The sequence below is a fragment of the Corvus moneduloides genome, chromosome 8, assembly GCF_009650955.1.
Source record: "Corvus moneduloides isolate bCorMon1 chromosome 8, bCorMon1.pri, whole genome shotgun sequence".
Classification (NCBI taxonomy): Eukaryota; Metazoa; Chordata; class Aves; order Passeriformes; family Corvidae; genus Corvus; species Corvus moneduloides.
Window position 1 is genome coordinate 33680538 of NC_045483.1, and position 26836 is coordinate 33707373.

A 26836-nucleotide genomic window follows, 5' to 3' on the forward strand; every position below is an offset into this window, starting at 1 on the left:
CTGGACACAATTCCACAGTGTAGAGTGAGGAAAATCACGGCCCTGTTGTTGTTTTTCAGGATCAGCCCATCCCTGTGCAAGAGACCCCTCCCATGGAAGGTTGGCAGTTAAGGCTGGATTTATCACCCAGGAGAGAAAATGCCATTACAAAGGAGCTGAGCAATGAGAAGACAGTGTAAGGAATCCTATTTCTCCTCATGTTCTCAACCTCTAGGGAGCTGAGGTGGCCATCAGTTACTCTGCACTGGCAGCACACGTGTCAACAAGGGAAATAGGATCAGCTCCCAGGTAGGCTGGAGTAAAATCCAATGGAGCAAAAGCCAGGTAACATGAGGGATTTGCTTCCTGCCCATCTCCAGATCAATAGGGAGGCCAACAGAGGCACTGTTACCCAGCCCAGCTGCCCTCAGTTCACCTGCTCAAACTATTATTTACAGGGACACTTCTGCTGGACTGTGATGAAACTGTCAATCTTGCAATTCCAACTTAGGCCAAGAAAATATTCTGCTGGCCTTTCTCAACCTTACAAGCAACCCCACTTCCTGATTTCATTGCTGGAAACCTCAGAGCACACCTCCTCCTGCCATCCACAGCAAAGCTTCCAGCCTTGCATCTGCACGTAATTTTTTTCTTCTGAGGTGCTTCATTGCTCTCCAAGTCTTTTCTCCCCAAACAGACACTCAGTATCTCCCAGGACACAAAAGATGCTCATTTTTCCTTTTCATTACCCTGGCAAACAAACCTACAGAGGGGAAAAAAAAAAAAAAAAAAAAAAAAAGAAGAAGAAGGATTTACTTCCCTCTATCTTGCCCACAAGAGTATATACAAGGGATGTTATGTCACAATGTATTTTAAAAAAATCTGGAATTAATTGCTTCAAAGGTGAAAAAAGCCATGAGGGAATAGCAGGGGGCTAAATTTCTGTGTACCACATACACCAGTACAGTAAAAAATTGTTGTCAGCACTGGTAAATTGCCCATCACGTGAGTGGGTTTAGCAGACAATGTGCTGCAGGACATGGGCACAAATCCACCTGGCCTGGAGAGGTAAAATGCCAGGGAGCAGCACTCAGCATCCACGAACACGCCATTCCCTCGGCAACGGGAGAAAACAGCTTTAAAGCGCTCGGAAGTGTTGTGGGGCACTTCGCCTTCTTCCGCCCCATTTCCATGGCTCTTCGTCTACGTGCTGAGATATAATCCCGGTAGCCCCAGACAATGATCTGGTGATTATGGGTACACTGAGCTCATGCATACGCTCAGCCAGGACCACCATCTCACTCCTCACACGTGCTGCCAGCAGCATCCAGCGGTATCGGCTTCAACTGCCCCCTCCATCCCGCTCCACCTTTTCCTTGTGCCCTAGGTTAAGGAAGTGACCCCCAGGAGAGGGGTAGGCGGTTCAGGGGGAAAACGCATCGGGGCTCCGTCGTGCAGGGCTTCCAAGAGATCCTGTCTGGGCATCCCCGGAGCCCCACGGCCCCGTGCGGCCCCTCAGGCAGGCGGCCAGTATTAGGAAGGCTCGGCTGGCCGTGGGTGGACCCAACAGCCTCGCCACGCCTCCCGCCATCCCGGACAATCCCCGGCTCCAGCGGGATCCGGCGCGGCGAGCATCACCCGACCCGCACCGCGGAGGGAGGCCACGGAGACCCGCGGGCTATGGTAAGTCGCTGCTGGGAAAGCCGGTTGTTTCTTCTGCCTTTTAGAAGGCAAAAATGTTTCAGCGGCAGATCCACGCTCTGAGGAGAGGCAGGAGGGAAGGGAGAAAGGAGCAGAGCGCTTCGAGTGGTTAATCAGTAACGCGGGAGCTCCATCAGCTGCTGCTGAATTTCCAAAGGCAGCGCCCTCCAGGCTCATTCCTCTATAAGGGGGAGGGAGAGGGTCTGCCAGCAACGACCCCCTCTCACATTCTGTAGGACAAGGACGACCCCCACGTGTGCTCCATCTGCACAGCCCTGCAACACGCCTGGGGCGGCTGGAAATCGGCTTTTCCACGAAAGCATAAGACCATGGGCCTTGTGGAACACACCATTCCAGTCCTGCCTGCTTACCCAGGGCTGTCCCTTGTACCTTCTCCTAGGTGGAAAGTCATACCTTTCATTAGGAAAAAATTCCTCCCTGTGAGGGTAGTGAGGCCCTGGCACAGGTTGCCCAGAGAAGCTGTTGTTGCCCCTGGATCCCTGGAAGTGTCTAAGGCTAGATTGGACAGGACTTGGAGCCACCTGGTCTAGTGGAAGGTGTCCCTACCCATGGCAGGGAGGTAAAACTGGATGGGCTCTAAGGTCCCTTCCAACCCAAACCGTTCTGGGATTCTATGAAAGGGAAGATTCTAGTTAGAGCAGAGAGTTCAAACTCTCCCAATTTCCCATGCAGGTTCCTTTCCCTCAGTTGCACAATGTATCTACTTGGTTTCCTGCTGGCAAAAAACCAAAAATTAAAATCCCAACTCCTTGGCATTTGAGAGCCAGCAGAAGAAAACAAAATAATTTCATTTCTCTAATGAGAAGAGTGTGTTTTAAAGGAGTGAGAGCACATGAAAGCACTAACATGCCATCCTGACAAAACTAGCAGGCTGGCCAATGTCCTGGGGTGAAGAACGAGGGATTGGAGTGGAGTGGAGGGCAGGGTGGTGCTCCAGGCAGAGGGTTTGCCATCACAAGACACAGCCAGAGGAGCTGGCTCTGTGTGGTCTGTGGGCCAAACCTCATCCTGGCCCATGCCTCCCATTGGTGCAGGGGTGCCTGAGAGGAGCTGGGCTGGAAGAAGCCTCGGGGGCCATCCTCCCACATAGTCAACGGAGAAAAGGGTCCAACAACAATTATACCATGTCCCTTTGTTGCTCTGCCCAGGGAAGGTTGGTTTGGAACCCAGCCCCCTGCATCCATACCCCTCTGCTCCAAGCAACAACTCCAGCTTTTACCTTTCCTCTCTATAGCACCGATAAGGAGCAGGTTTTAGCCCCTGGCCCCAAATCCTGGTGCAGCCCCTGCTCTATTCCTATCAGAGCCCCCTGTGGGTGCCCCCCTGCCAGCGCCCCGTGCAGAGCCATCCTCTGCCCCACGTTATCCAGTTGCTAAGCAACCTGTGCCCAGCTTATCACACCATCAGCAGGGAAGGGCAACGGCTGAGGTTTATTGAGCTACGTCATGTTTACTCACTACCTTCCCTCCCAGCCCAGGACTTGAGAGAGGACAGGGTTGACATTTGGTGGGTAGGGAGGGGGGTGACAGAGCCAGGGCTGGCAGGGGGTTGTCCAAAATGCAGTGAGGCCAAAATATGCAGAGGCAAGGAAGGCCTTCCCCAAAACTCCTTTCAGCTGCAATGCCAAGGGAACAGGAAGCATCCCACCCCCAGACATCCTGTGCTAAGGTTCAGTGACACCCTGGCACTCTCCATTCCATGCAGTCTAAGGGTCACGGATACCACAGACAAGTAGGCACCCACACAGCCAGGGGAATGGGGTATCATCTTTCCAATCTTCCCAAAAACATGCAAGAACCACCCACAAAAACATCAGCTTCACAGCTGGTTCTTTGGTTTTGTACAGCCTGTGAACAGAGAAGCCATAGGAGAGGATGATCTACCTCAGTTTCTCAGTTGTTTAAGGTGCCATTTCTGAGCACTGATGCCCAAGCAAAGTGTCTCAAGGGGCCGCTGACCAAATACCCACAAAAAACTGGGCCAGATTTGTCAAGACTTATATCCAACTTGCCACACGTGGCTCTACAGCACATAAAGGAAAGGATATCGCGAAGAGATATTGTTCTTTATCATCACCAACTGGAAAGATCAACTCACCCAAACCTGACAGAGCTCAAGGAACATTTGGACAATGCTCTCAGGCACATGGTGGGATTCTTGGGGCTGTCCTGTGTAGGGCCAGGAGTTGGAGTTTGATGATCCTTGTGGGTCCCGTCCAACTCAGAACAATCTGCAATTCTGTGAAAGAATTTTAACTGCCAGAACATAACATTTCAGAGAGCAGTGCCCCTGTGCACTCACTTCCCTGCAGAGCCAGGGCAGAGCTGGCTCAGGCTGCCCCCATGCCCAAGAGCTTCATTTTAGTTTCATCTCTGCCTATAAACACTCTGCAAAGCCAAGAACTGCTGCTTCCCCATTACCACCCCTTAAAAACTAAGTACCCGCAGCTCTGCCCAAGGCAGAGCTCAACCACAATCCCTCCCTCTGCCCTTTGTTCCTCACAGACAGAAACAGCCTCTTAAACTCCATTGTAATATAAAGGAGATGGGAAAAGGAGCTGAACTGCAGCTTAGTGTGACTCATCTCTGATCTACACCACTTCTTTCTCCTCAAAAGCAGGCTCCTAATAAACAAACAAACAAATAAATAAAAAGCCCTCCTGCTTTGGGACCCCTAAAGCAACTCTCAGATCTAGAAATGATCATAAGAGCTTCAGCTTTTTAAGCTTTATTTTTTCCCCCAGAAGATTATATGTAAAATAAAATATAATTTGGAGTTTAACTTTACACAGGTATCATTTCGGAGTACCTCAGGCACTGTGTGAGATGTTGTAGGTGAGAGGATAGAAGGGACCTGTGGATACTAAAAAGCTAGCAGAGAGATTTTCTAGCTTTCTGCAGCCACCTGTGAAAGTCTCCTTTCTCACGCAAAGTAGCTGGGAAAACAGTTTGAAGTTTTGTAAACTATTCCACAGGTGCAAGTTGTTTGTGTCTTTGTTTTCCACACTGGGAAAAATATTTTGGAAATGGGTGTTATACCGTTCAGCCAATCACTCTGGGAGGCGGATGGTCAAGCACCCAATGATGTTATGCCACTCTTGTGAACAAAGTTATATAAGTTGATTTACATAATTAAATATAGCCGCTTTTGGCCATTGAACCTCATCCTGGACTTGCGTCGTTTATCACCGTTCTTGGTACAACAGTGACAGGAACCAGCTGGACTTCCTTGGTACCTGCAGAAAGTATTCCAGGCAGGGAGCAGAGGACATTGATATTCCAACCTTCCCACCCACTCTGCAGCTGCCTCCTTGTTCCCATAACTCCATGACCCATGGGATGCCTCATTACTCTGAACATCTGCTTCATCCCACCTCTGCCACACTGATCTTCTCTTCCCTTTCCTTCCCATGGTGCCAGGCAGGAAAAGCCCACAGGCTGAGCACGGAGGAGAGGGAGCAGCTGCTGCCAAACCTGCGAGCTGTGGGGTGGAATGAGGTGGAAGGCAGAGACGCCATCTTCAAAGAGTTCCACTTCAAGGACTTCAACCGGGTATGAGCACCAGGGGCATGAAGTTTTACAGACTGGGACACTCGGTTTGCGGAGCAGGGAGTCCCCTCTGCAAAGCTCAGCCAAAGAAACCCCTTTGTGTCTCTCCTGAAATGGAATGGCTGAGCAAAATAGCCTACCCAAGACACCCGAAGTGCTCGACCCAGCATAGAGTTTGTCTGGGAAACACTCCTCAGGAAGAGGAAAACCCATAGAAAACTCCCAGACTATCCCAGGCCTTGCATTTGGTTGAGTTATCTAGACACAGGCAGTGTAAAATTAATAGTAATGGGGTGAAAACCAATATATTGCAGGTTCAGAGTTAACTTTTCTTCTTACTTTGCAGGCCTTTGGCTTCATGACCAGAGTGGCTCTACAGGCAGAAAAACTGGATCACCATCCCGAATGGTTCAATGTGTACAATAAGGTAAGAAACAGGGATTGTGGGGACAAAGCAGAGAACTTTAGGGAGCAGATCCCTTTTTTGAGAGAGAAAACAGGAGCAGCGAGTCCTGTTCACATCAGAAGGACCTCTTCCCTCAGATGCTATTTCCATACCACAGCCAGCCTGTGGCTATCACAGATCCTTTCCTCCTCCTTTTTCCCTGTCCAGCTGAGCAGTAGCTGCCATAGGCTGGCACCAGGGTTGCTTTTTAAAATCAGTATCAAGTAGCAGCCACAGAAAAAGCTTCTGGGGAAAAGAGTGAGTTGGAAATGGGCACAGGTGGCTGCTGTGACCAGGGCAGGGGTGGCAGTGACAGCTTGTGGCCAGGATGAGCTGTAGGAAGAAGAAAAACCAGGAAAAGTGCCAGAGTGCCTCTCCCACCCCAGGGAATTTTGCTAACAAGTTTGGAGCTACTGCCTCATCAGGTGCAGCACTGGGGGAAACCAGCCCTGCTGTTTCTGTCAGCAATACTCAGCCTGTCTGTCTGTCTGCCTTAGGTTCACATCACCTTGAGCACCCACGACTGCGGGGGTTTATCAGAGCGAGACATCAACCTGGCCAGCTTCATCGAGCAGGTGGCAGCTTCCCTCTCCTGACCAGTGATACACACAGCCACTGTGTCCTGCCTAGATGGCTGCACCCAGAACCTTCTCCCACTTCCAAGCTAGATCCTGCATACAGACTGCCCGACACCTCGCCAACCTCCCCAGTGCAGCTCAGATGGATGGAGGCACTTCTCAGGGTGCATGTATCCACCTCTGATCTTGCAAATTCCATCCTTAAACCCATTAGCCATGAGATCCCACACCCCCTTCACTACTGAGCCTTTTACCAGGAGTCAGTCATAGAGTCATGGAATATCATAGTCATGGAATGGTTTGGGTTGGAAGAGACCTTAAAGATCACCTCGTTCCAGCCCCTGCCACGGGCAGGGACACCTTCCACTAAACCAGGTTGCTCCCAGCTCCATCCAACCTGGCCTTGGACACTTCCAGGGATCCAGGGGCAGCCACAGCTTCTCTGGGCAACCTGTGCCAGGGCCTCATCACCCTCACAGGGAACAACAATTTCTTTCCAATATCCGATTTAAACCTATTCTGTGTGAATCCATTCCCCCTTGTCCTGTCACTACATGCTCTTGTACAAAGTCCTTCTCCATGTTTCTTGTCAGTTCTTTCAGGTACTGGAAGGCTGCAATTAGGTCACCCCAAAGCTTCTCTTCTCCAGGCTGAACAATCCCAATTTTCTCAGCCTTTCCTCAGAACTGCTGCATCCCCTCTGATCATCTTGGTGCCTCCTCTGGACTCACACCAACAGGCCATGTCCTTCCAGAGTCATGTTACACCGCTGCACCAGTAAATCCATCCAGCCTGCCCCCATCCAGACCCTATGTTGTTGTTTTTTACCTCTTGGAATGTGCTTTCTGCCTAAAACATGTTTTGTGAACCCTCTGGCTTCTCTGTAACCAAGCAGCATCGTGCTGTGCGATTTGTCATTGCTGTAACCCCTCGCTAGCAGTAGGCACGTGGTCTCACCCCCACTAAAACCAGCCTTTAGTAGGACACCAACTGAAAATGTTTACAATATTTCAAGATGTTACAATAAACATCTTGTTTAACCTGATGGCTCTTTGGAAAGAGGCCTCACTGATCAAATTACACCAACAGGTTTTCCCAAGGGCAGGTACTGCCCTGCCTGCTCTCAAGAAGGTGCTTCTGCCACGGAAAAACTTCACACAGAAATGGCAGGTCCCTTCACCTCAGAGTGACTGGGGTCTGAAAGACAAAGAGATGATCAAAGCCGGAGCAGGTAAAAACTGCTTATGTAAAGTCCCAGCTGTGCTGTAGCACAAACACAGGGAAAGTACAACTAAAAGGCACAAAAGCAACACAGCACCTGACCACAGGCTGCTTAGGGTGGAATACTTCCCAAAGCGAGGTTGTGGGTGGATTTGGTGGTGCAGGGTCTTCAATGACACAATGAACTATCTGCTGTAAAACCAACAGCATTTGCTTTCAGCACAACAGTCTGGGGAAAAACACTACAAATGCCCAGTTCGGGTCTTTTTTTCTTCTCTTTTTTTAACCCTTTAAAGTTCTACAAAGTCTTAATAGAAAATCCATAGCTCTTAACTTCCAGCATCTTTGAACATCACACACAAGATGCAGACACGGACACCACCTTTACTTCGACAGAAACACAGAGCAGCCCTCAGGCAGAGTTAGCAAGATTCATAAGCCATCCTCCCTGCCACAGACCAGGCTGTGCATGAGGAAATTCCAGGAACAACAGGTCCTCGTTCATTCAAATGAGCACTGAAGCAGAAAAATAAGAACTCGGTGAGCCTAGATAGCTAAATGCACCATTTTAATACAAACCAGGCCCATTTTCACCAGCTCTCCAGCTACTTCAGCCTCCAGTTCGACAGTGGCATATCAGAGCAATGCAGAAAACTGCCATAAGATCAACTTACCCCATTTGTCCATTAAAAAGTCCACATGGATTTATTGGGCAAGGTATTATTGTGTTGTACGCAACCCTTCCGCTTCCCTCTCCCCAAGTCATCAGAAAAGTGCAGATGAAATCCATGGCATGAAGACACACATCTCTTCTTGGTCCATCCCATTGGATATTCTTCATTCTAGTACCTAAGAACAGGCAAATCCCTTGGGAGTGCTTTGTACAATCAACAAATTGAATGTCCCACTTGGAAAACAAGGACCATCCTTGGAAAATCCTGCAGGAATTAACAGTGGCAAGGATCCCTCCAGGTCTAAAAGTACCGTCCAGTTTCAGATCATAATCCAGTCCATCAAATTCTTCCTTATTTTTTTTGTCTTTTAAACAATCACACAGCCTGTAAATCCATTTTTCCAAGACCATTTGGCATGATAAAGTAGATGCAGATTACATATTAGGCGACAAGGATGAATAAAAACTACACACCAGGGAACTACAGTGGCCTATTCCTGACCACAGGATTACATTTACAGTATAGGACAAATACACGTGGAACAATTAAACCCACAAATATTATTAATAAGCAAAGCTCAGAACAGAATACATTGACTTACAAATAACATCTTCAAATACATCCAAAAATGTGAAATGGAGCACTGATCTGTTAGATCCATCTACTTCCTGGGAGGAAAATGCAACTAGGGAAGGAAGAGAAGGGAGTTTCTCTCCTTCAGCCCACCCCATTCCACCCCTTCTTTCTTTTAAAGCAGAAACAAAAAGAGTACCTCCCTTTTGTTTTGTTAAATCTCGGTCCCAAAGAGAACCATCACAGCAGCCAGACACTCAAGACTGTCTCCAAAGTACTGCAAACTCAGAGATACAGTAATGGTCACATTGGCAGGACCTTGAGAGAATAAATAGGTCCAATACAAACTGCCAGAGCTGATATCACCATCAAGAAACTCTCGGGCAATTCAGTGATTTCAAAAGGGCTCAGAGACTTGCATAAAGTCATCAATTTCAGGGCCAAAATACTTGCATCTCCTAGCACAGGGAATAAAGCTGTTGGAAAGCCAGGATCCTTCCCACAATGGCCAGGCCCAAGGCTGCAGTGGCTGGTAAGTGACCTTCTCATTCCTTAAAATTCTGTGCTTCAACCAGGGTCAGCTTCAGGCTAACAGGCTACAGCAGAGAGATGCTTTCAGATGCCTTGCACAGGACAGTGCAGACAGGGCATGAAGTCTTTGCCCACGTGTGGGATTCTCCCTGGGAAACTCTCTGTTCCATGCAAAAAGCTGAGAGGAAACACGGGAAAGCCCTGCAGGAGTAACTCCAATGCTACTTAAGAGATTCTGGCTTGTCCTTGAGGCCACAACTGCACTGAGAAAACTCTCTCACCCTAAAAACAGTGAGGAAAAATAGGAAGGCTGAGCCACATGTCCAAGGCTTGAACGCTTCCAACCTGCTGCATCCTTTCCTCTGCTTCTCCGAGCTCTCCCAGCATCTTTGTGATACTGTGAAGGGACTTGGCTCATTACAACTACTATCCTACCCAACAGGCAAGGGTGCTTCCTCTGAGGCCTTTGAGGTTTGTTTTCAGAATTAGTACCATAGAGAAATGACCACAACCAAGGTCACGGTCAACAGCTGAACCCTCTAACCCTCTCTGGCATGCCACAAAAAAAATGCCAGAGAAGCATCAAGGCACAATGGTGAATGCCCTTTTGAGAATGTGCCTTAAAGAATCAGTGCAAAGAGCTGAGATTACTGCTATTACAAAAGTCACCTTTTTGATACTAAAAGACCGTGGTAAAAAAACTGTCTGCACATGACATCCCTGTCTGTGACATGGGCCAGGGCCTAGCTGGCTCTGCTACAGCATCATGAAGGGACAGCGTAAAACCTTCAAGTTCTGAACAGTGAAATGAGCTTTGCACCTCCCTCCAGATTTGTGCAAGGGAAAACAGCACTCCTGGGTGGTCAATGCATGTCATCTGCAAGAGGCAGGGGAGCAAAACAGCCATGATGTACCTGGGGTTTTCAGTACCATCCAGTTCCCCTCTCTACGCCGCCTGCTTCATTTCTATTTCTGCTGTTGTTCAAGAGATTTCAGAAAAGGATTTTGTGTTGGCTTTTTCTCCCCCTCAGCAGATATTGATTGCAGTCTCACTGAGATCTCCAGAGGGAATTTCAAAAGGAGGCCATGACTGCCTTCCCTCTGCCAATTTATCAGCTCTGCATTAACAGATATAAGGCTCCCTGCACTGTCTGTTAAATGCAGCAGCTTAGAGGAATACTCCAAAGAAAACAAAATTGCCAATTTATTGTCTACCATTAATTTCTGGGAAGATTGGAGCCATGGCACACAACGTGAGAACTCAAATTTAACACTTGGCTGGACACTGACTGAATACCAGGTCTGAGGAGGAGAAACAACACGGAATGAAGTGACATGCAGAATACCTGAGGAATTTGGAGCTGTGGAATGGACATTCAATTCACCATCAATAGCCATGATGAAAACAGGCAGGTGGGAGGGAAGAAAAGCCCTAAAACTGAAATTGGGCATGAAACAATGCAGATTTCAGAACAGACTAAGATAGGGAAGGAATTTTTCCAGATCAAGCCACCCTCAGACCTGCAATTGTAGGAACAAAGGAACTGTAATCTCTTTCCCTACAAAACCTTTGGAACCACCGCAGTGCTCGCTGGCAAGGCACCGATTGTTGCATTACAGTCAGTGGTGGCCGGGAGAGCCGTTCATGTGCTTTTCACTGCTGGGAACATCCGTGCTGTAGAGGCCATCCAGGTATGCCTGGGAAATCTCCGCTACCAGGCTCCTGTCTGGGACGGACTGGGCCATTCCATAAATGGCTCCCTAAGCAGAGAAGAGCAGGCTGTTACACAGGAGAAATACCCTCAGCCCAAACACCCCCTCACTGTGTGCTGGCCTCCTCACCATGCCAGTGGTCTTGGCATTGAGGTCTTTCATGATGTCCTGGATGCTGTCCCTGACATCCTTCAGGAACTGCTCAGCAACGCCGGGCTTTGTGTGCAGCTGCGTGATGCAGAGATGGATGCTGGGCAGGCAGGGTAGAGGGCAGAGATTAACTACCTCCAGTACACACAGCTCCACGTTTTCTGAGCAACCAACAGCAACGGAGCCCTTCTGTGGCCACTGATAACTGTGTATCTCCTTAAAATAGCATTCCCACTGAGGGTAATCCCTGCAAAATGTTTGCTAAAACCATCTCCTTCCTTCCTTCCTTCCTGACTTCACAATTAGGTTAGAGTTTCTCACCTCATTCCAAGTACCCATGCTGAGAAAAATGTAGCTGCCTGCAAGCACGGGGACCTCGGCATCATTTCCCTCTCCCTCCTCTGCAGCTTGTAAGCTATCACGAGAAGGAGGCACCCACCTCTGAGCTATCACCTCAGGCTCTCTAGACTTTGCTTCACATGGCCAGTCAGAATTTTTTTCAGTGCAGCTACATCTGGGAGCACTGGCCACTTCTGTCCACAGAAACCCAATTTCCCACTTAAGGAAAGTCTCTGACAAAGATTAATTTTACATTGAAAATTATCAATCCTTCACTGTTCTTTTAATTGCCTTCATCTTCAGTGGGCAGGAGGAAGATAGTAAAAATAAATCAATCAATCTACAAACCCTCAGTTAACTAAACATGAGATAAAGCCTTGGTTATTTATATTTTTCTGCTTGTATTAGATAAAGGTAAATAGAAAGGGAGCCTCAGATATGTTCTCTGCCAGGCTCATTAAAATTATTATTACTTTATCTTCACCGCTGTATAATGGCAATTACAGAAGTGATTCCTGCTCTGCAGAGGAAAATTCTACATACAATTTATCGGATATGGACAACAGCATCCAGCAAATAACGAGAGCTACATGGCCTGAAGTTGACCATCTTGCATACCCTGGCTAAAGACATCACTCCCTGGTCTCCACAGACTCACCTTGGTGGGAACTGTAGGACATTCAAGTTCCATCCTTTTGCAGCTAAAAAATTAGATAATCGATAGATGTCAAAAGTGTCCGAGCCAATGGAGAGGACAGACACCTCTGGCTTCCCAAAAATGAAGATGCTGTCGATTTTTCGCAATCTTGAAAAGAAGGAGGAGAAATGAAATGACTGATCAGGGTTACAGGGTTCAGACATTCTGTTCACCCAGCTGGAGCCTTAAAGGAAAAGCTACAAAAGGGAACAGATGGCACATTCCCACCCAAAAATCACGCACGCAGCCCAGGCCACTGCGACTTGCCAGGTCATTACATACCCTAAAGTTAAGCAAACTCAGGAAGAACTGGGAAAGAGGGAAGACAGAAAAGCAATGGAAGACAGAGCAGCAGAGAAAATCAGCTTCTCTCACATAGTCACCCAAGCACCCCAACAAGGAGGAGTATAACCCTTCTTTTGTCCTCCCTCCAGATTCCCCCTCAGCCACCACTGAGGCAGAAGGAATTCTCGAAGCAAAGTCAGCTGAATGAAGGTGCCTGCACCCCTCCCTTCTGTGCCCCTCAGCTATCTAGGCACAAACAAAGCATGTTCTCCCAAAACTGCCCAGTAGGTCCCTACCCAGCAGGTACCAGAAAAAAACAAAACAAAAGCAGTTTGGGAGGAGGAGTCTAGCCCAGGGTTTAAGAGCAGGATCCAAACACTAAAACACCCACATACTCAGATTCGAGGAAACGGGCTGTTTTAATGATCCTCTTCGTAGCCTCAATGTAGCCCGACTCTCCGATGTGCAGCAGGGTTGCCCAACATGCAGCTATGATCCCACCAGGCCTGGAGCCTGCCACAGAGGGGGAGGCATAAATTCCCCCTTGCCAGTCAGGTGCTACGAAGAACTGGTACTTCCTGTACTCCTTGTCACTGTAGAGCACCACCGAGGAGCCCTTGGGAGCATAGCCATACTGCAAGAGGCACAGAAAGGGTTAGAAAGCAGCAAGAGGGCACAGGAATGCATCCAAGTCCTCACCAAGATTCCATTTGTTTATCTGCTGGAGAGCAGGAAGGCTCTGCAGAGGGCTGGGACAGGCTGGATCCATGGGCAGAGATTCAGCAAGGCGAAGTGCCAGGTCCTGTCCTTGGGTCACAACCACCCCCTGCAGCTGCAGGCTTGGGCAGAGGGGCTGGAAAGCTGGAAAAGGGCCTGGGGGTGCTGGTGACAGTGGCTGTACATGAGCTATTGTGTGCCCAGGTGACCAATGGCACCTGGCCTGGATCAGGAATAGTGTGACCAGCAGGACCAGGGCAGTGATTATCCCTCTGTCCTGAGGGCCGTTGAGTTCTGCGTCCAGTTCTGGGCCCTCATGGACAGAGACATTGAGGGCCTGGAGCATGTCCAGGAAAGGGAACAGAGCTGGCGAAGGGTCGGGGAGCACCTGGAGCGGCTGAGGGAGCTGGGGGGGGGCTCAGCCTGGAGAAAAGGAGGCTCAGGGGGACCTTCTCACTCTCTGCAACTCCCTGACAGGAGGGGGAGCCAGGTGGGGGTCAGGTTCTGCCCAGAGAAAACAAGTGACAGGCCAAGAGGAAACAGCTTCAAGTTGTGTCGGGGGAGGTTAAGGTTGAAAATCAGGAGAAATTTCTTTGTGGAAAGGGTAGTTAGGGATAAGGGGCTGTCCGGGTTGGAGGGGCTGCCCAGGGAGGTGTTCATAGAGTAACCGGATGTGGCACTCAGTGCTCTGGTCCGGCTGATAAAGTGGGGATTGGTCACAGGTTGGAATCAACCTTGGAGGTCTTTTCCAACCTGAAGGGTTCTGTACTTTGGCACACTGCACAACGCATGTGAACAGAGCAGCCCCTACCCCTACACCTCAGTGCTCCTCCACACAGTAAAGAAGAAATGCCTGAAGGTCAGGATGGCAACACAAATCACACCCCAAAAATGAAAGCACTGGAAGACCCTTCTCCCCTCTCCTTACCTTGTGGGTATCAGCAGAAATGCTGGTCACACCTTCCACACTGAAGTCAAAGGGACGCTTTAGGGGGAACCCTGCCTTGTCCATGAAAGCAATAAGGAATCCACCCAGGCAGGCATCCACATGGAAGGGGATTTTGTACTTCACTGCAAGCTGCATGTGAACAAGAGATCAGGGAACAAAATTATGTACCCAAACTCCAGTCACTAAAACGTATTTGGCATTTCATGGTTAAATGTTCACTGAACCCTTTGAAAGCATAACACCATTCTCAAGCTGCGGAGGACAGAAGATCTGGAAGGCCTGGCTACTTGTGGGACGCCTTTTTCTGCCTTCCACACAGAGGAAAAACAATGTGGCATTTTGGTAGTTTGCTGTGCTTGCCAAAGGAATGTGACAACATTGTTTGAAAGGAGTATCCTCAATAAAGTAAAAGTGCGTGAGTCAAATGAATGTAAGGTCAGAGGAGAGGCTCTGGCTGGTCACATAGAAAATAAATAACTGGAGCACAGAGAGGAAAGAAATCAGTGTGTTTGGAAAATAAGATCCCAGCCCTCTGACTTGTACTCCCTCCACACATACCTCAGACTTCCACACAAATTTTGCTACAACCAGCAGGCCCTAAATCAAAGTCTCTTCACTAAGTGGGCCATTTAGGTGTTCTTTCAGGTAGCAAAGAACGAGCACTTCTGGTTGGTCTCACAGTCACACATTCCCCCTCACTCCCAAACTACATCCTGTGTACCCTGCTGTTGGTCAACACCTTCTGAGGACAGTAATACCCTTCCAACCAGTGGGATCCCTCCACCAAATTCACTGCTTGGCATCCTGGAACCCCTCTACTCTTCTTGTGCTGGTTTTACTGCTACAACACACAAGTTCCTAAAGGTAGGGGTGTCTTACCTCTGCCACCTCTTCAATGGGGTCCATAATTCCATGTGGGAACTGGGGAGCAGAACAGACCAGCATGGCTGTGTTCCTTGAGATAGCTCTCCTCATTGCCTGAAGATTTAAAGAGAGAAGATGCTCACATTCCATTTACCAAGTGCCATCCTGCCAAAAAAGATAAAGAGTGACAACATGCAGAGTCTGGTCTTAAAAACCAATGCACGAAAGTGTACAGAAAGGAAAGCAACGAGCTACGACCACTCATCCACTTGGAAATACCATAATATTTTTGTTCATCCTCCTCTGAAATCTGGGGCTATTTCTGAAATACATAAATTACTTAATTCTAAATGAATCCCATGGGACAAAGGGATAACATCCAGTTATTTCAAATAAAACCTCATCTGCAATGATAGACATTTATCCATGCCGTTTGTCTTTGTTTCCAGAAAGCATTCCTCCCCCTTTATCCACTGACTTGCTACCTGGACAGGTAGATTTCTTGCTAATTGCTGTAGTATGCTAATTTCCTCACAGAAAGAGCCTAAAGTGATACCTGAACATCCACTTCCATAGCCTTGGTCAGTGGTACTTGGATCAGCTTCATGCCAAAGTAGTGTGCTGCCTTGTCAAAGGCTGCATGGGCACTCACCGGGACCAACCTGGAAAAGAAACAGATCAAATGAAAATAACATTTTGCTATCTCCCATCTCGAGTGGCAGTGGCTGAACAGCCTTAATTAACCCTGTTTTCTGAGGCCTCATATAATTATCAGAGCCTTAAATGTTAGAGAGGGAAGAAAAGAACCACCAGTGTTTCATTTATTTTTACATTTTCCCCCTCAAAGCAATTAACCAGAAAAATATTTTCCATGCACCGTCTAGAAAAGAGGCAACACATCAGAGACAGCAAATCCTCTATTAGCAGTGTAATGATTAGCACAATTCCTCATTTGAGCTCCAACCAGCCCAACTCCAGCCTCAGAGTTTTCAGGCTAAACCCTCTGATCTGAGTAAATCCAAACCCTTGAATACTTCAAAGGGCCTGACAATCTCTGCTCAAGAGCAGAGCTGATCAGAGCAGGCTGTCTAGAGCAGCAGACAGGTATTGCCAGAATACATCTGCTCAGGACTACCCCCCCCAGCAACATCTCTGCTCCCAGGCTGCTTTAAAACTTCTTGTGCTTTTGAACTGCTTCTTTCTACATAGGTTTCCCTCCTCCAGACAGAGATAGACAAGGAATAGGTGGTAATGAGCTATGAAATGAAGGATTATTGAAGTCCAGCAGCCACCTCAGCTTAAGGGGCACAGTAAATCCCACAAGCCCCCAAAGGAAAAAGCTGTGGTGGCACCACTCACATTTCTGGCTGTTTAATGCCTCTCTCATAAGCCAGGTCTCTGTATGCCTTGCAGGCCATCAGGATACTCTCAGTTCCCCCAGATGTCATCTGTCACCGGAAAAGAAGCAAACAAGGAAAAATAACAATGGATGTTGCAGGAGGAAAAAGCAAAAAGGGGATGCAGGCACAGCATCTCGTCTCTGCTTCAGAGATGCATGAGACAGCTCAGGGTTTCAAGGGCAGAAGCCACTGAACAGCATGAGGCAACTTTCTGACACTCGGCTTGAAAATGCACATTTAAATGTTGAATCCTCTGTTTAATTGGGATGGGGGAAAGGGAAAACAAAAAGTATTGAATTCCAGAGCCAAACAGGAGGGGACCACATTGCACAGTCACTTCACCTCACAAAACTACTCGTATTCAAGCTCTTGATTACCTGGGGATTGTTTATCTGCATTACAGATTAATTATGCCACATATATGGAAACAACAAAGTTGATTCTGTGTTAAGTCAGGTGAAGTCCAGCAGGGTTTGTTAGGTCTGGAGTAGTGCCACGCTGAGACACAGAGTCAGCTCAGGGTTGGCACCACTCCTGAGCTACAAAACTTTCCCAGAACCCAGGATGCTGCAAGACTTGGAGCTGTCTCCCACCTCCTCTCTGCAGAGGCCAGCCAAGGTCTGCTCAATACCAGAGCTTCTAAGCCCTCAGGGACCCAAGAAATTTTACACCACGAGGAATTTGGCCATTCCTCTCCCCAGCCAGTCCCTCAGTATCCACACCACCCACTAACCCTGCTGTCCCAGCCCTCTTCACCCTGACCACAGGGTTTGCATCAGGAGGTGGAAGAGAGGAAGGCACACACAGGTTTACTATTGCATACTTGAACTCAAGAGCTGGTGCAAATACATAAATTAAACTCTTTACAGGAAGGAATTCCTCAAGTGGACCGTCTCTTGTGGGTAAGCTTTTATGAGTTCTGGCATGCAGAGGACACTGGGCACAACCTTCCCCAGTAAAATTTTAACCTGGGAAAATGTGAGATTGGTTTTTCAAGCAGCCTGCAGGACTGACTTAACTGGGTGAGCCATAACCTGAGGATATGGGGTAGCTGGGACAGTTATACAGAGGTTCAGGGAAATGAGGAATCAAAACCTACTTATACTGCTTATGGGGAACTAATTTTGCTCCTCAGACCTGCTGAACCAACTGCAACTTCCCCTTTTAACCTCTTCTGTCTCAAAAATAAACATAAAAAGGACCCAATCACATTTGTATTTGTTTTCCTTTGGTTTTTCCCCGCTGACGTGGCTGCAAACCCCAAAAATGCCAAGAAGTGTGACTGGATGACAGTGACTGAACACTAAGTTTAAATATTAAGAGATAAGGAACAAGGTTCACAGCCTGCTAGGATTTGCTCCTAACACAATCCAAGCCAGCAGCAGCTGCTGCCACAGGCAGTGCAGAAGCGACTGCCACACCACAGAATTTCTACTTTTTGGGGGAATTTTAAAAGCAACAGCTGTCAAGAGATAAAACCTAACAGAGCCTCACACTGGATAAAGACACCGCTGCATTAATTGTGAAGCAAATGGATGGCGGCAGGAACACAGTGTTGGTTTTATGGGCTGTGTCACTCACTTCTCAATATCCTTTATGAAAAGATCTGTCAGGTTGTCAGTGATTACCTTTGGGGAAAAAAACCCAGCTGGTGATAACACAGACTGCCTTCCCACTAGGTGGGAGAAGAGGAATGGGATTATTGCATGCTTGTACCTATCCTTGCAACACTGCTTAAGAAATTGCAATGATTGTGAAAACTTTACTAGGAAGGACCTGGGGATCTTTGCATTCATGTTACTGAACACCAGGCCTGCTCCTTGTTGGGCAGCATTCCCTACTCTCACCTAGATAATCTGCTCTTGAAAAAGCAGCCTCTGTACAGTCTTATTCCCATTTCAATTATTCCACCAAAACACCAACATCTTGCCTTCATATGTAACAAGCCTTTCCTCAAAGCCTGGCTTTATCCCCTGCATGGAAATGCTGAGCCACACGCAGTTTTGGGTAGGTCAGAGCCAACACTTATCAGCCGCAGGGTAAGGAAGAGCATCCCAGGATGGATCCTTCTCCCAGGCACCCAGACAGGCATGCAGACAACAACACAGAAAGCTTGTTTAGGCAGCTGAAATTCCACCCAAAAAGCTGAATTTCAGCCAGCTCAGCTTCCTAAATTGGCCCACAGTCAGCATACCACGAGTCTCCATCACAGAGAAGTGCTAGAGTCTGGAGCAGCCTAGCACAGCTCCAACAGCAGAATCCTCTTGGTCCACATGGATTGTACCTGTGGATGGAGCCTGCTCCTTTACAGGAGGCTTTATCAGCTTAGCCACCGACAGCAAACTCGGTTCTTCAGTAGCCAGAACCTGAATCACTGTCACAGGATCCAACTTCCCCAGTGCCTGCAGCGCTGGCACCCAGCCAATGCACGGTGATTCAGCACCTGCCAAGGGCTCACACACATTCTTCTCTCCCCTCAATTAAAGTCCACAAGCTCAGGCCATGCCAAGCGGAAAAGGGGCTGGAAACAGGCATTGTTTTAAGCAGCTCTGCAACCTTGCACTATCTTCACAGGCCAGGCAAAGCGTGGGGAAAAAGGAAAATAAACAGACATTTTGTGTTCTTGATTTATTTGTTGTTTTCCAAATGGGAGGGGAGAGGAGAGAGCACAGGGAATAAATATACCTCCTGCTTTCCAAACTCAGTATATCCATTGCTCCCTCCCTCCCTCCCTCCAAATCCCAGTGCTCTGGAACCTCAACATTACAACCGCAATAAGAGACGTGGTCCCTATTCTAGGATTTATTTGGCCATGTGTAGGGGTTATTAGGAGTTCTCCTGTTTTCTTTTTCTCTTCAAGAATTTTCCCCATATATGTTGCCAGAGCAACAAATTATTGTGTGCTTAAGAAAAACAAAAGATGTGGCCACAGAGGGAGGGGTCGAATTGGCTACTCTCTTTCACTTGGAGGTTGGGTACACCCCGGGCAGGCTGGTGTTCTCAGTGCTGGGAGGAAGAGAGGCTGCCATTGTTGTGGAGGGATTTCGTCAGCACTGCAGGCTTCTGCTTTCAGCTGCTTTCCTTCTACCATGAGTGGAGTTTGCTCACTGGAGCGGCTGTTGCACTGGGACCCTAACACCCCACCTTACTAAAAGAGGTTCACCATCTTCTTGGGTGCCTCAGGGAGAAACCCCGGGATTCCCTAGCCCGTCTTCCCCTGCCCTGCTGGGAGCTGGGCTGCAGCAGCCCTGCCTCTGTCACTGCTTCAAGCCTTCGCTACTCTGTAGTTCCGCACGCCCTGCTTGCTGAGACCTCCCAGGGTTCCGCTGCAGCTCCGGAGTTTGATCCATCTCGTCTGCCACCCAGGATTTGTGCTCGTCCCTGCTGTTCCAGCCTGCTGTTCCTGAGGGTCCGGCCGGACACCGGGATCGGCTGCCCAGGGGCTTGTGAAGCTTCTTTGTCCCATCCCTTCCCGGGATCCCAGGGCACCAGTGCCACGTGCTCCCTGAACTCACTCTGGAACGCCCCCTGCAGCCGCGGGGGAACCATCGCACGCGCCCTGCTCACCGGGAGCCGCCAGCGCCCCTGCCGGCTGCGAGCGGAACTGCACCCGAGGGGAAAGAGCCTGACAGCCAAGAAGGCTGGGACTGGGTTTGTGGTTGTTTGCTGTTACTGCCATAGATATTGCTGTTTGCCTGTTTATCCATACATATATATATATTCCTATTCCTCATATTTTTGCCTGAAAGCCCCTTAATTTCAAAATTGTAATAATTTGGAGGGAAGGGAGTTGCATTTTTCATTTCAAGGGAGGCTCCTGCCTTCTTGGCAGATGCCTGTCTTTCAAACCAAGACACCATGTCACTGTCAAACTGTCAGACATTAACGAACCACTTTGGTTCATGGTCTCTGAAGTTTTGTTTCCATTTTCTCCTGAATAAACATGTCCATTCAGACCCTGGAGACAAAGCTGACGGAAAGTTTCACTGAGCTGAACTACCCCACGAATAAAAAAAAGCAAACTACAACTTATTTCTAGGGTAACAGAGTAAAAAAAATCCCACCACAATCCACTGCACAATCATAACGTTGCGGCAGCCTCCCATAAAACCCCTGGAAACCTGCAGGTTGTAAATTCCACAGCTTATGTCACTCAAGGTAACCTGCTCATCACTACAGATAAAATCTGACAGATCTGCACAGCTTAAGACCCCCTCAAGACACATCACTCTCATTTCCCTACTTCAAATGTGCAACAAAGTTTGGAAGCCCCAGAATTTTGGGAGAAGAGACAAAACGAGTTTCTACAGGAGGTTTAGGCTTGCATCTGGTGATTTTGCCTTCCCTCTCCTGTCCTCAGCTGTAGAATAAGTGGAAGAAGAATTCAGAGAGATCCACATCAAATACATACGTCACCCACACACAGAATTTTTCCCTACACTTCAAAGCTGCCCTTTCTTTTTAAAGTTCAGAAAGCTACTTAAAAAAAAAATACTGAAGCTTGCATAAAAATGGTGATTTCTCCCCACATTACAGGGGAAATCCACAGAGCCAACACTGCAAAACAAAGCACCTTGTGAACATGAACACATGCACACATCAGACAAGAACAAACCCCCTTGTTCCTCTTCTGTGTGCTGAGCTTAATTAGTCCTTCCAAATCATTTCAAGAATGTGATTAGAATCTTCTAGGTGCCCAAACTCACCAATTCCTGTCTTTTTGCTCTTGCATAACACAATTAAAAGTAAGAACAACAGTAGTAATTAGTGAGAAATAGGAAGCATCCATCTACTGCTGAAAATGAGTCCGTCTAAAACTGCTTAAAAACCTGAAACATCCCAGAGCAATTTAAGGCAAAGGCATGTCTGAACCGCCCCCAACCACCAGGGCATTGTTAGAGCTTTTATGCCCATGTTTAAACAAAGGAGAATTACAGCCTACATGGCTCAGCTAAAGGTAACTCCTGTAAATAATGCAAGCTGCTCATCTAACATTCAGAAATGTAAAAAAGACAGGTTTCATTTTAGCATTTATGAAACGCACCAAAAACCTTCAAAGAGGAAGCTCCCCAGAGATCCTGCTGAGGGAGGTGTCCACATGACACAGGGCAGGACCACACAGAGATCCCAGGCTGCTGAAAACCTTGGGAACAGCATGGATGTGTCACTGGGCTGCTTTTCCCAGACTGAGCAGCAGAATATTACTCCCACAAAGTGCTGTTCTGCAAAGTGCTGTGGAAACCAGAGCACAAAGGAAGTGAAACTGCCTCACTGAGAAGTCCAGACAGAAACTTTTTTGTGCTTTCCATGCAGCACAGAAGCAGACACCCTCTCCAGAAACACCAACAAGTTCCATCTGCCTTCAGGGACCACCACCACGCACCAACAAATTAGCCAAGCAGTCCCTGCTGCTTAAATCAGGTGAGTAAATCCAGTGGACAGGGGCCTGGCACTATGACACTCTGCTTCTCAGAGGTGGCAGTGAGGAATTTTGGGGGAAAAAAAAGCAGTTGTTCTAAATTTCAACACTGCAAAAGTCGAATCAAGTGAACCAGAGGCCTTCTAAGTAGAAGGAGCCAGCAGGCCCTCTTGGACAGATTAGTTTAAAGATAAAGATAACTCAGAGCATTGCACCTTCTCTAGTTTAGCATTAAAACCTCTCTGCTTTACAGCCTCACCAGTTATAGAAGTATAACTGCAGCACTCTGAGCCACCAAGCTACAGCAGGGCCTTCCTAAGACAGAAATCAAATCACCAGTTTGAAAAAATGCTCTTGTTAAATGACTTTGTAATTGTCCAAGCCTCCAGAAATTATTTTGAAATGTTAATTCAGTTCTGGGGAAAAAAAAAAAGAAAATAAGAGAAGTCTTTGAGTCCTACTACTTAAAGAGCATGTGATCTCCATACACCCACCCACATCTCTCCATCACCGATCAGCAGCTCTGGGCACTTTATAGTCAGGAAGAGCAGTGGGAGGAAGACAAAAAGTCTACTGGAAACACTCATTTGGACATGATAATTACAGGGGTGCAATTAATCTTCTGTTTCCAAATGATCAATTTTCCAGCCCTCCCCTTCTCCTTGCAAACTGGGCTGTGTTCAAGCAGTTAGGACAGAATCCCACAGCAGGTTGTGCACTTCCCCCTTTGCTTTGCAGCACCATCCTCGGGAGGGAGAGGAGGACAGAGGAAAAAGCAGAATTCCCCGGAGTATAGCTGTGCAGATCTCACTTTGCCTGTGGCAGTTTTATACCCGTTCTGACCTTCTCTTAGGCAATTCCACTTTCCCATTTCAGTGGGAAAGCACCCAGGGCCAAGGCTGACACTTTTACAATGCATTTTATGTAACAAAACCCGAAGGCCCCCTGGTGCAGGCTTCAGCAAGCAAAGTTTCCCAAGCACCCATCAGAGTCGCACAGCTCTCCACCTGTTGTATCAGCTGATGTCCCAACTGCTGATAGAAACAAGTTCCAACAGCCTTATGCCCAGTGCCTGCCTCACTCCAGGGATAATTTCCCTCGTGTTCTCAGCACTGCAAGCCAGGAAGGAGCTGAGGTGAGGTGAAATGTTTCTTATAAGCGAAGAGGCACTTTCCTCCTCTAAACTTGAGGGTGGTACAGGGAATACAGTCCTGAGAAGAAAAGTCAGGTCAGAGGGTGTCACCTCCTCCTATCAAAGACAATCACATTTTGCACTCCCACAGAGTCAAGCTTCATCTTCAACCCTACTGGGAGTCTGACCCCAACCACACCTTCTGTAAGGCTACTCCAGTACTCAACTCCTTAACACGACCAAGCCTCCAGCTGACAGGGAAAGCCCACTCAAGGCCAGTTCAGCTCATAAGCTCTTGTGTCAACACTGCCTTCCAACACTGAAACCATCAGTTTAAAAACACACATTTGGACTCTTGCTGAGAATTTTATCGAGGCTGTAAAACTGGTTTGCACTGGAAGGCCACATAAGCCTGGAAACGCAGCTTTCCAGCTGGACAGCTGACAATATATGCCATGCCTGCTTGTTGGTGAGTAGCCGGCCAGCCAGCTGGCCTTGCCTTTGAGCTTAGCAATCTGGCAGGCTCACAGATTTCTGGCTCAGAGACCAAAACTGAGGGGAGCTTCTCAGAGTGACACTTCTCTGTTCAAAACTCCCCACTGACAACTAGCCAGGCTGCATTTTTCTTTTCTAATTGCCATCAAGCAGATGTGTCACTTAAGAGTGGGGGAAAAAAGCTGAAGTCTTGTTTACACAACTGTTTCTCTGAGTTAAATTGTTTCTCATAAAGCTTCACCAGGAAGAGGAATTAAGCAACCTACACACAGCTGGCATGAAATACACCAGAATGAGCTTAACCTCAGTCTCCTCTGGAGAGCACAAGATGGATTTGCACTTATCAAAGTCAAAAATACCCAAAATGTTCAGGAGGCAGTCAAAGACAGGCTACTTACAGCACCACAAGAGTTGGGGCCCCCGTGGAAGAGCGTACAGGCAATCCTCACTACTTCTGCTTCCATCTTCCTCAGACCAGGGAATATATCTGGATGGAGAGGATTACTCCAGGCAAACTCTTCATACACCTTCAGAAAACAAAGAGAGAAAGTTAAGACTTGCAGATGAGGCTTTGAGAACACCCCATGTGCACTGTAGAAGCAAATTAGCTGCATTTTATCATAAGAACACTACAGAACTTAACTACTCCTGCAGGTAGATACCACAAGCTGGGAAGCTGTAGCTGAGGAGTAAAATAAAAAAAAGTTTTTCTAAGGCATTCAGACCTCTGGAATGATTCTACAGCACAACAATCTTGTAAGAATAGATTTAACAATTTTGGTGTTTTTAAAAAAGAATACAGCATACATCCTGCAATTGCTTTACACAAAACAAGCAAAAAAAGTGACTTTGCAGAACTTGTTCTCAAGTTTACTGTTAAAGAGAGGTTCTAAAGCTGGTAGAAAAGCACAAATGCCCACCCACACCACAACAAAAGTAGCTGTGGAAAACAGTATTTCTGCTCATTCCACAACTGTGGATTCACAGAATTCAAGGCTGGAACAGGCCAGTCCCAACCTCCTGCAGGGATGTTAAATAAAATACAGCAAAACAAACCAGTGAATAATCAGCACAAACAAAGGGAATGTTTCCACAAAGTGATTCAAGCCAAGGCCCCTCCAGAAAGGCTGCTCTGAGCTTTGTTTCCCCAAAAGCAGCACAGAAAATGTCAACATGAGGAGGAAAACAGCAGTAGCAACCACCAAACAGAGCCCATTACAGCTGCTACAAAAGCTGTTCCCAGGAGCAAGAGGGCCAGACTTCCCTTTCTAGCAAAACAACTATGGAAGGAGATGTACTTGAAAACAAACCTTTAGACTGTTTAGGTTATTTTCCAGCCTCCCCAAAGGGACAAGTTTCTGAGCAGGTAAACAGACCTCACAAAGACACCACTGAAGCGTGCCACTGCTCCATTGTTTATAATTTGGACCACACAGCCACGCCAAAAAAACATTTCACAATGCTTTTCTTTTGCTTAAACCAAGAGGGGTTTAGTTCTGCTCAGTGACAGTTGTTTCAGTACCGGCCTCCAGTTCATTTGTAATTACTACTTACTTTCTCACTCAAAACAGCACCTCATCTGATTGGATACCAGTTATCTCTACGAGGTGTTTTCACATGGACAGTTACATGGCCAGCGTTACGCTGCCCAAATTGCCACTAATTCCCCTTCCCAGACTTAAGTTTTAGATCTTCTCTATTTATTTTGGGATGCTGGAAGAGCTCTGAAGAGTTTCTGGTCACCCCGAAGATGCAAATTTGGCCTCCTTGCACTTTACCTTCACCAGCAGTTGGGTGAGTTTCTCTTCACCACTGTACACAGTCCCGGACACTTTCCCATCCTGCCAGCGTACATCTCCTGGAAGAGAGGGAAGAGCACACTGCTCACAAACACAGCCATTCCCAGCCAGTGTGGAAAAGCACACAGAAAATCACCTCAGTTATGTAGAGGAGGACTCAGCTGTTGAGATTTCCCTGAGTTTTGTGGCCCAGGAACAAGCTGCGTGTGAAGTTGAGCCTCTGGCATCGTGTGAACTTAGCAAACAGCAAGTAAATGATGACTAAAGAGTCAGCACATAACCAACATGTAGCTGCAGCAAGCAGTTACATTAATATGTAATCCGCTTAATCCCCATCAGTCTCCCCAAACTGCTGTTCAACCAACTGGACACTAAATTAAAGCCACCTTCAAAGAGCACCCACCACCACTGTAAGCTGAGAAGAGATGGAAAGGCCAAGTTTGCACTGCTAAAATCCACAGTGCTGGCACCTCAATTAAATTTCACCTAAACAGGTATTTCCAGGCAACTTCTAAAGGGGAGTGGAGAATTCAATGGGGCCTTAAGAGAAGAAAAAAAGAACCCAGTGAAGGAAGGAAACAATAACTTAAGAGAAAACACAGACAGAAGAAACATTAGCAATACACAGCAGTAGAAAAGAAGGAAGTTGTTCCAGGATACTCAACTATGAAATTGTTTGTTTCAGAATTTGAAGCAGATGCACTGTTCTAGCAGAAAATTCAAGGCATTTCTCAAATTTGGGATAGCAGCAGGGCAGTCATATCTTCTCCTCTAGACAGGAAGTCACCCACATTTGCTCATTAGGAGTAACAGGTACACAAATCAGGGGGAACATATTTACATGAGAGAGGCAACTCAAATTAAGTGTCAGACACTGCTTGAGTGGACTCAAGCCAGAAGAACATCATCATGACTCTTCCTTAAAAGGCTTTTTCAAAGAACAAACAATTGCTCCTCTAATTGAGGTCATAGTCTTGGAAATTCCCTAACAATCCTACTTGGAAGTTGCTTGTGAATGTTTTCTGGGGCTTAATGGAAAATGCATTTCTGGTAAAAGTCAAACATCAAGGTAACTGCAGAGAAATGCAATCCAAAAAGAGAACTCCCTCCATGTTTCTCTTCTCCTCAGCTCTCCCATCTCTCCATCAGCCTAGAATTCCTGGGGAAGGAACAGAATTTCAATGTAGATACCTGAACACAGTATTTGAACTCATGGATCTCAGTCACGTCTAGAAGGAAAACAGACAAAAATTTGCAAGGGGACAAAATATTTAAGCTGAAACCATGAGCAGGAGTCCCTGGAACTCATTTAAGAAAGGAAGTGTCATGTTTGGCGTCTGAGCAGACCCACCTCTGCTGCAGTACAGACTCACCTTTTGAGCTGTACTCTTTCATCTTCTGCAGCACTTCAGGCTGGCTCATGCCTTGCTCTGGCAGTGCTTTGATATAATCCTTTTCATCTTTCAGGAAGGATAAACTGGAAGTGACATCATTCAAGGCTTCATCGATCTTCTTTTGAATCTAAAAAGAAAGAAGAAAGCTTATCAAACAATGGCACTGGTCAAATTCTAAATAATAGTTGAGTGTATGCAGGACAGGACCTGCT

General features: G+C 47.3%; 2 protein-coding genes across 4 annotated transcripts in view; one reads left to right on the plus strand and one right to left on the minus strand.

Annotated features, from left to right (window-relative positions):
- The first annotated feature begins 1553 nt into the window (after positions 1-1553).
- Positions 1554-6425, plus strand: PCBD1 (pterin-4 alpha-carbinolamine dehydratase 1). Its single transcript, XM_032116959.1, has 4 exons — positions 1554-1662; positions 5121-5252; positions 5596-5676; positions 6192-6425. The coding sequence occupies exons 1-4, from the start codon at positions 1660-1662 to the stop codon at positions 6288-6290; spliced, it is 315 nt and encodes a 104-aa protein (XP_031972850.1). The 5' UTR covers positions 1554-1659; the 3' UTR covers positions 6291-6425.
- A 1619-nt stretch (positions 6426-8044) lies between these two features.
- The window catches only part of SGPL1 (sphingosine-1-phosphate lyase 1), a 31086-nt gene continuing 12294 nt past the window's right edge, over positions 8045-26836 (minus strand). For 2 of the 3 annotated variants that reach the window (XM_032115887.1, XM_032115886.1), the window contains exons 4-14: positions 26604-26751; positions 25210-25289; positions 23830-23958; positions 16345-16433; positions 15542-15647; positions 15001-15099; positions 14101-14250; positions 12851-13089; positions 12132-12278; positions 11114-11234; positions 8045-11032 (exon numbers count right to left, since the gene is read on the minus strand). In XM_032115887.1, the coding sequence (XP_031971778.1) occupies positions 10892-11032; positions 11114-11234; positions 12132-12278; positions 12851-13089; positions 14101-14250; positions 15001-15099; positions 15542-15647; positions 16345-16433; positions 23830-23958; positions 25210-25289; positions 26604-26751 (1449 nt within the window). In that variant the 3' untranslated portion in view covers positions 8045-10891. The remainder of the gene's footprint in view (positions 11033-11113; positions 11235-12131; positions 12279-12850; positions 13090-14100; positions 14251-15000; positions 15100-15541; positions 15648-16344; positions 16434-23829; positions 23959-25209; positions 25290-26603; positions 26752-26836) is intronic. The other variant, XM_032115888.1, reaches the window with a different exon arrangement.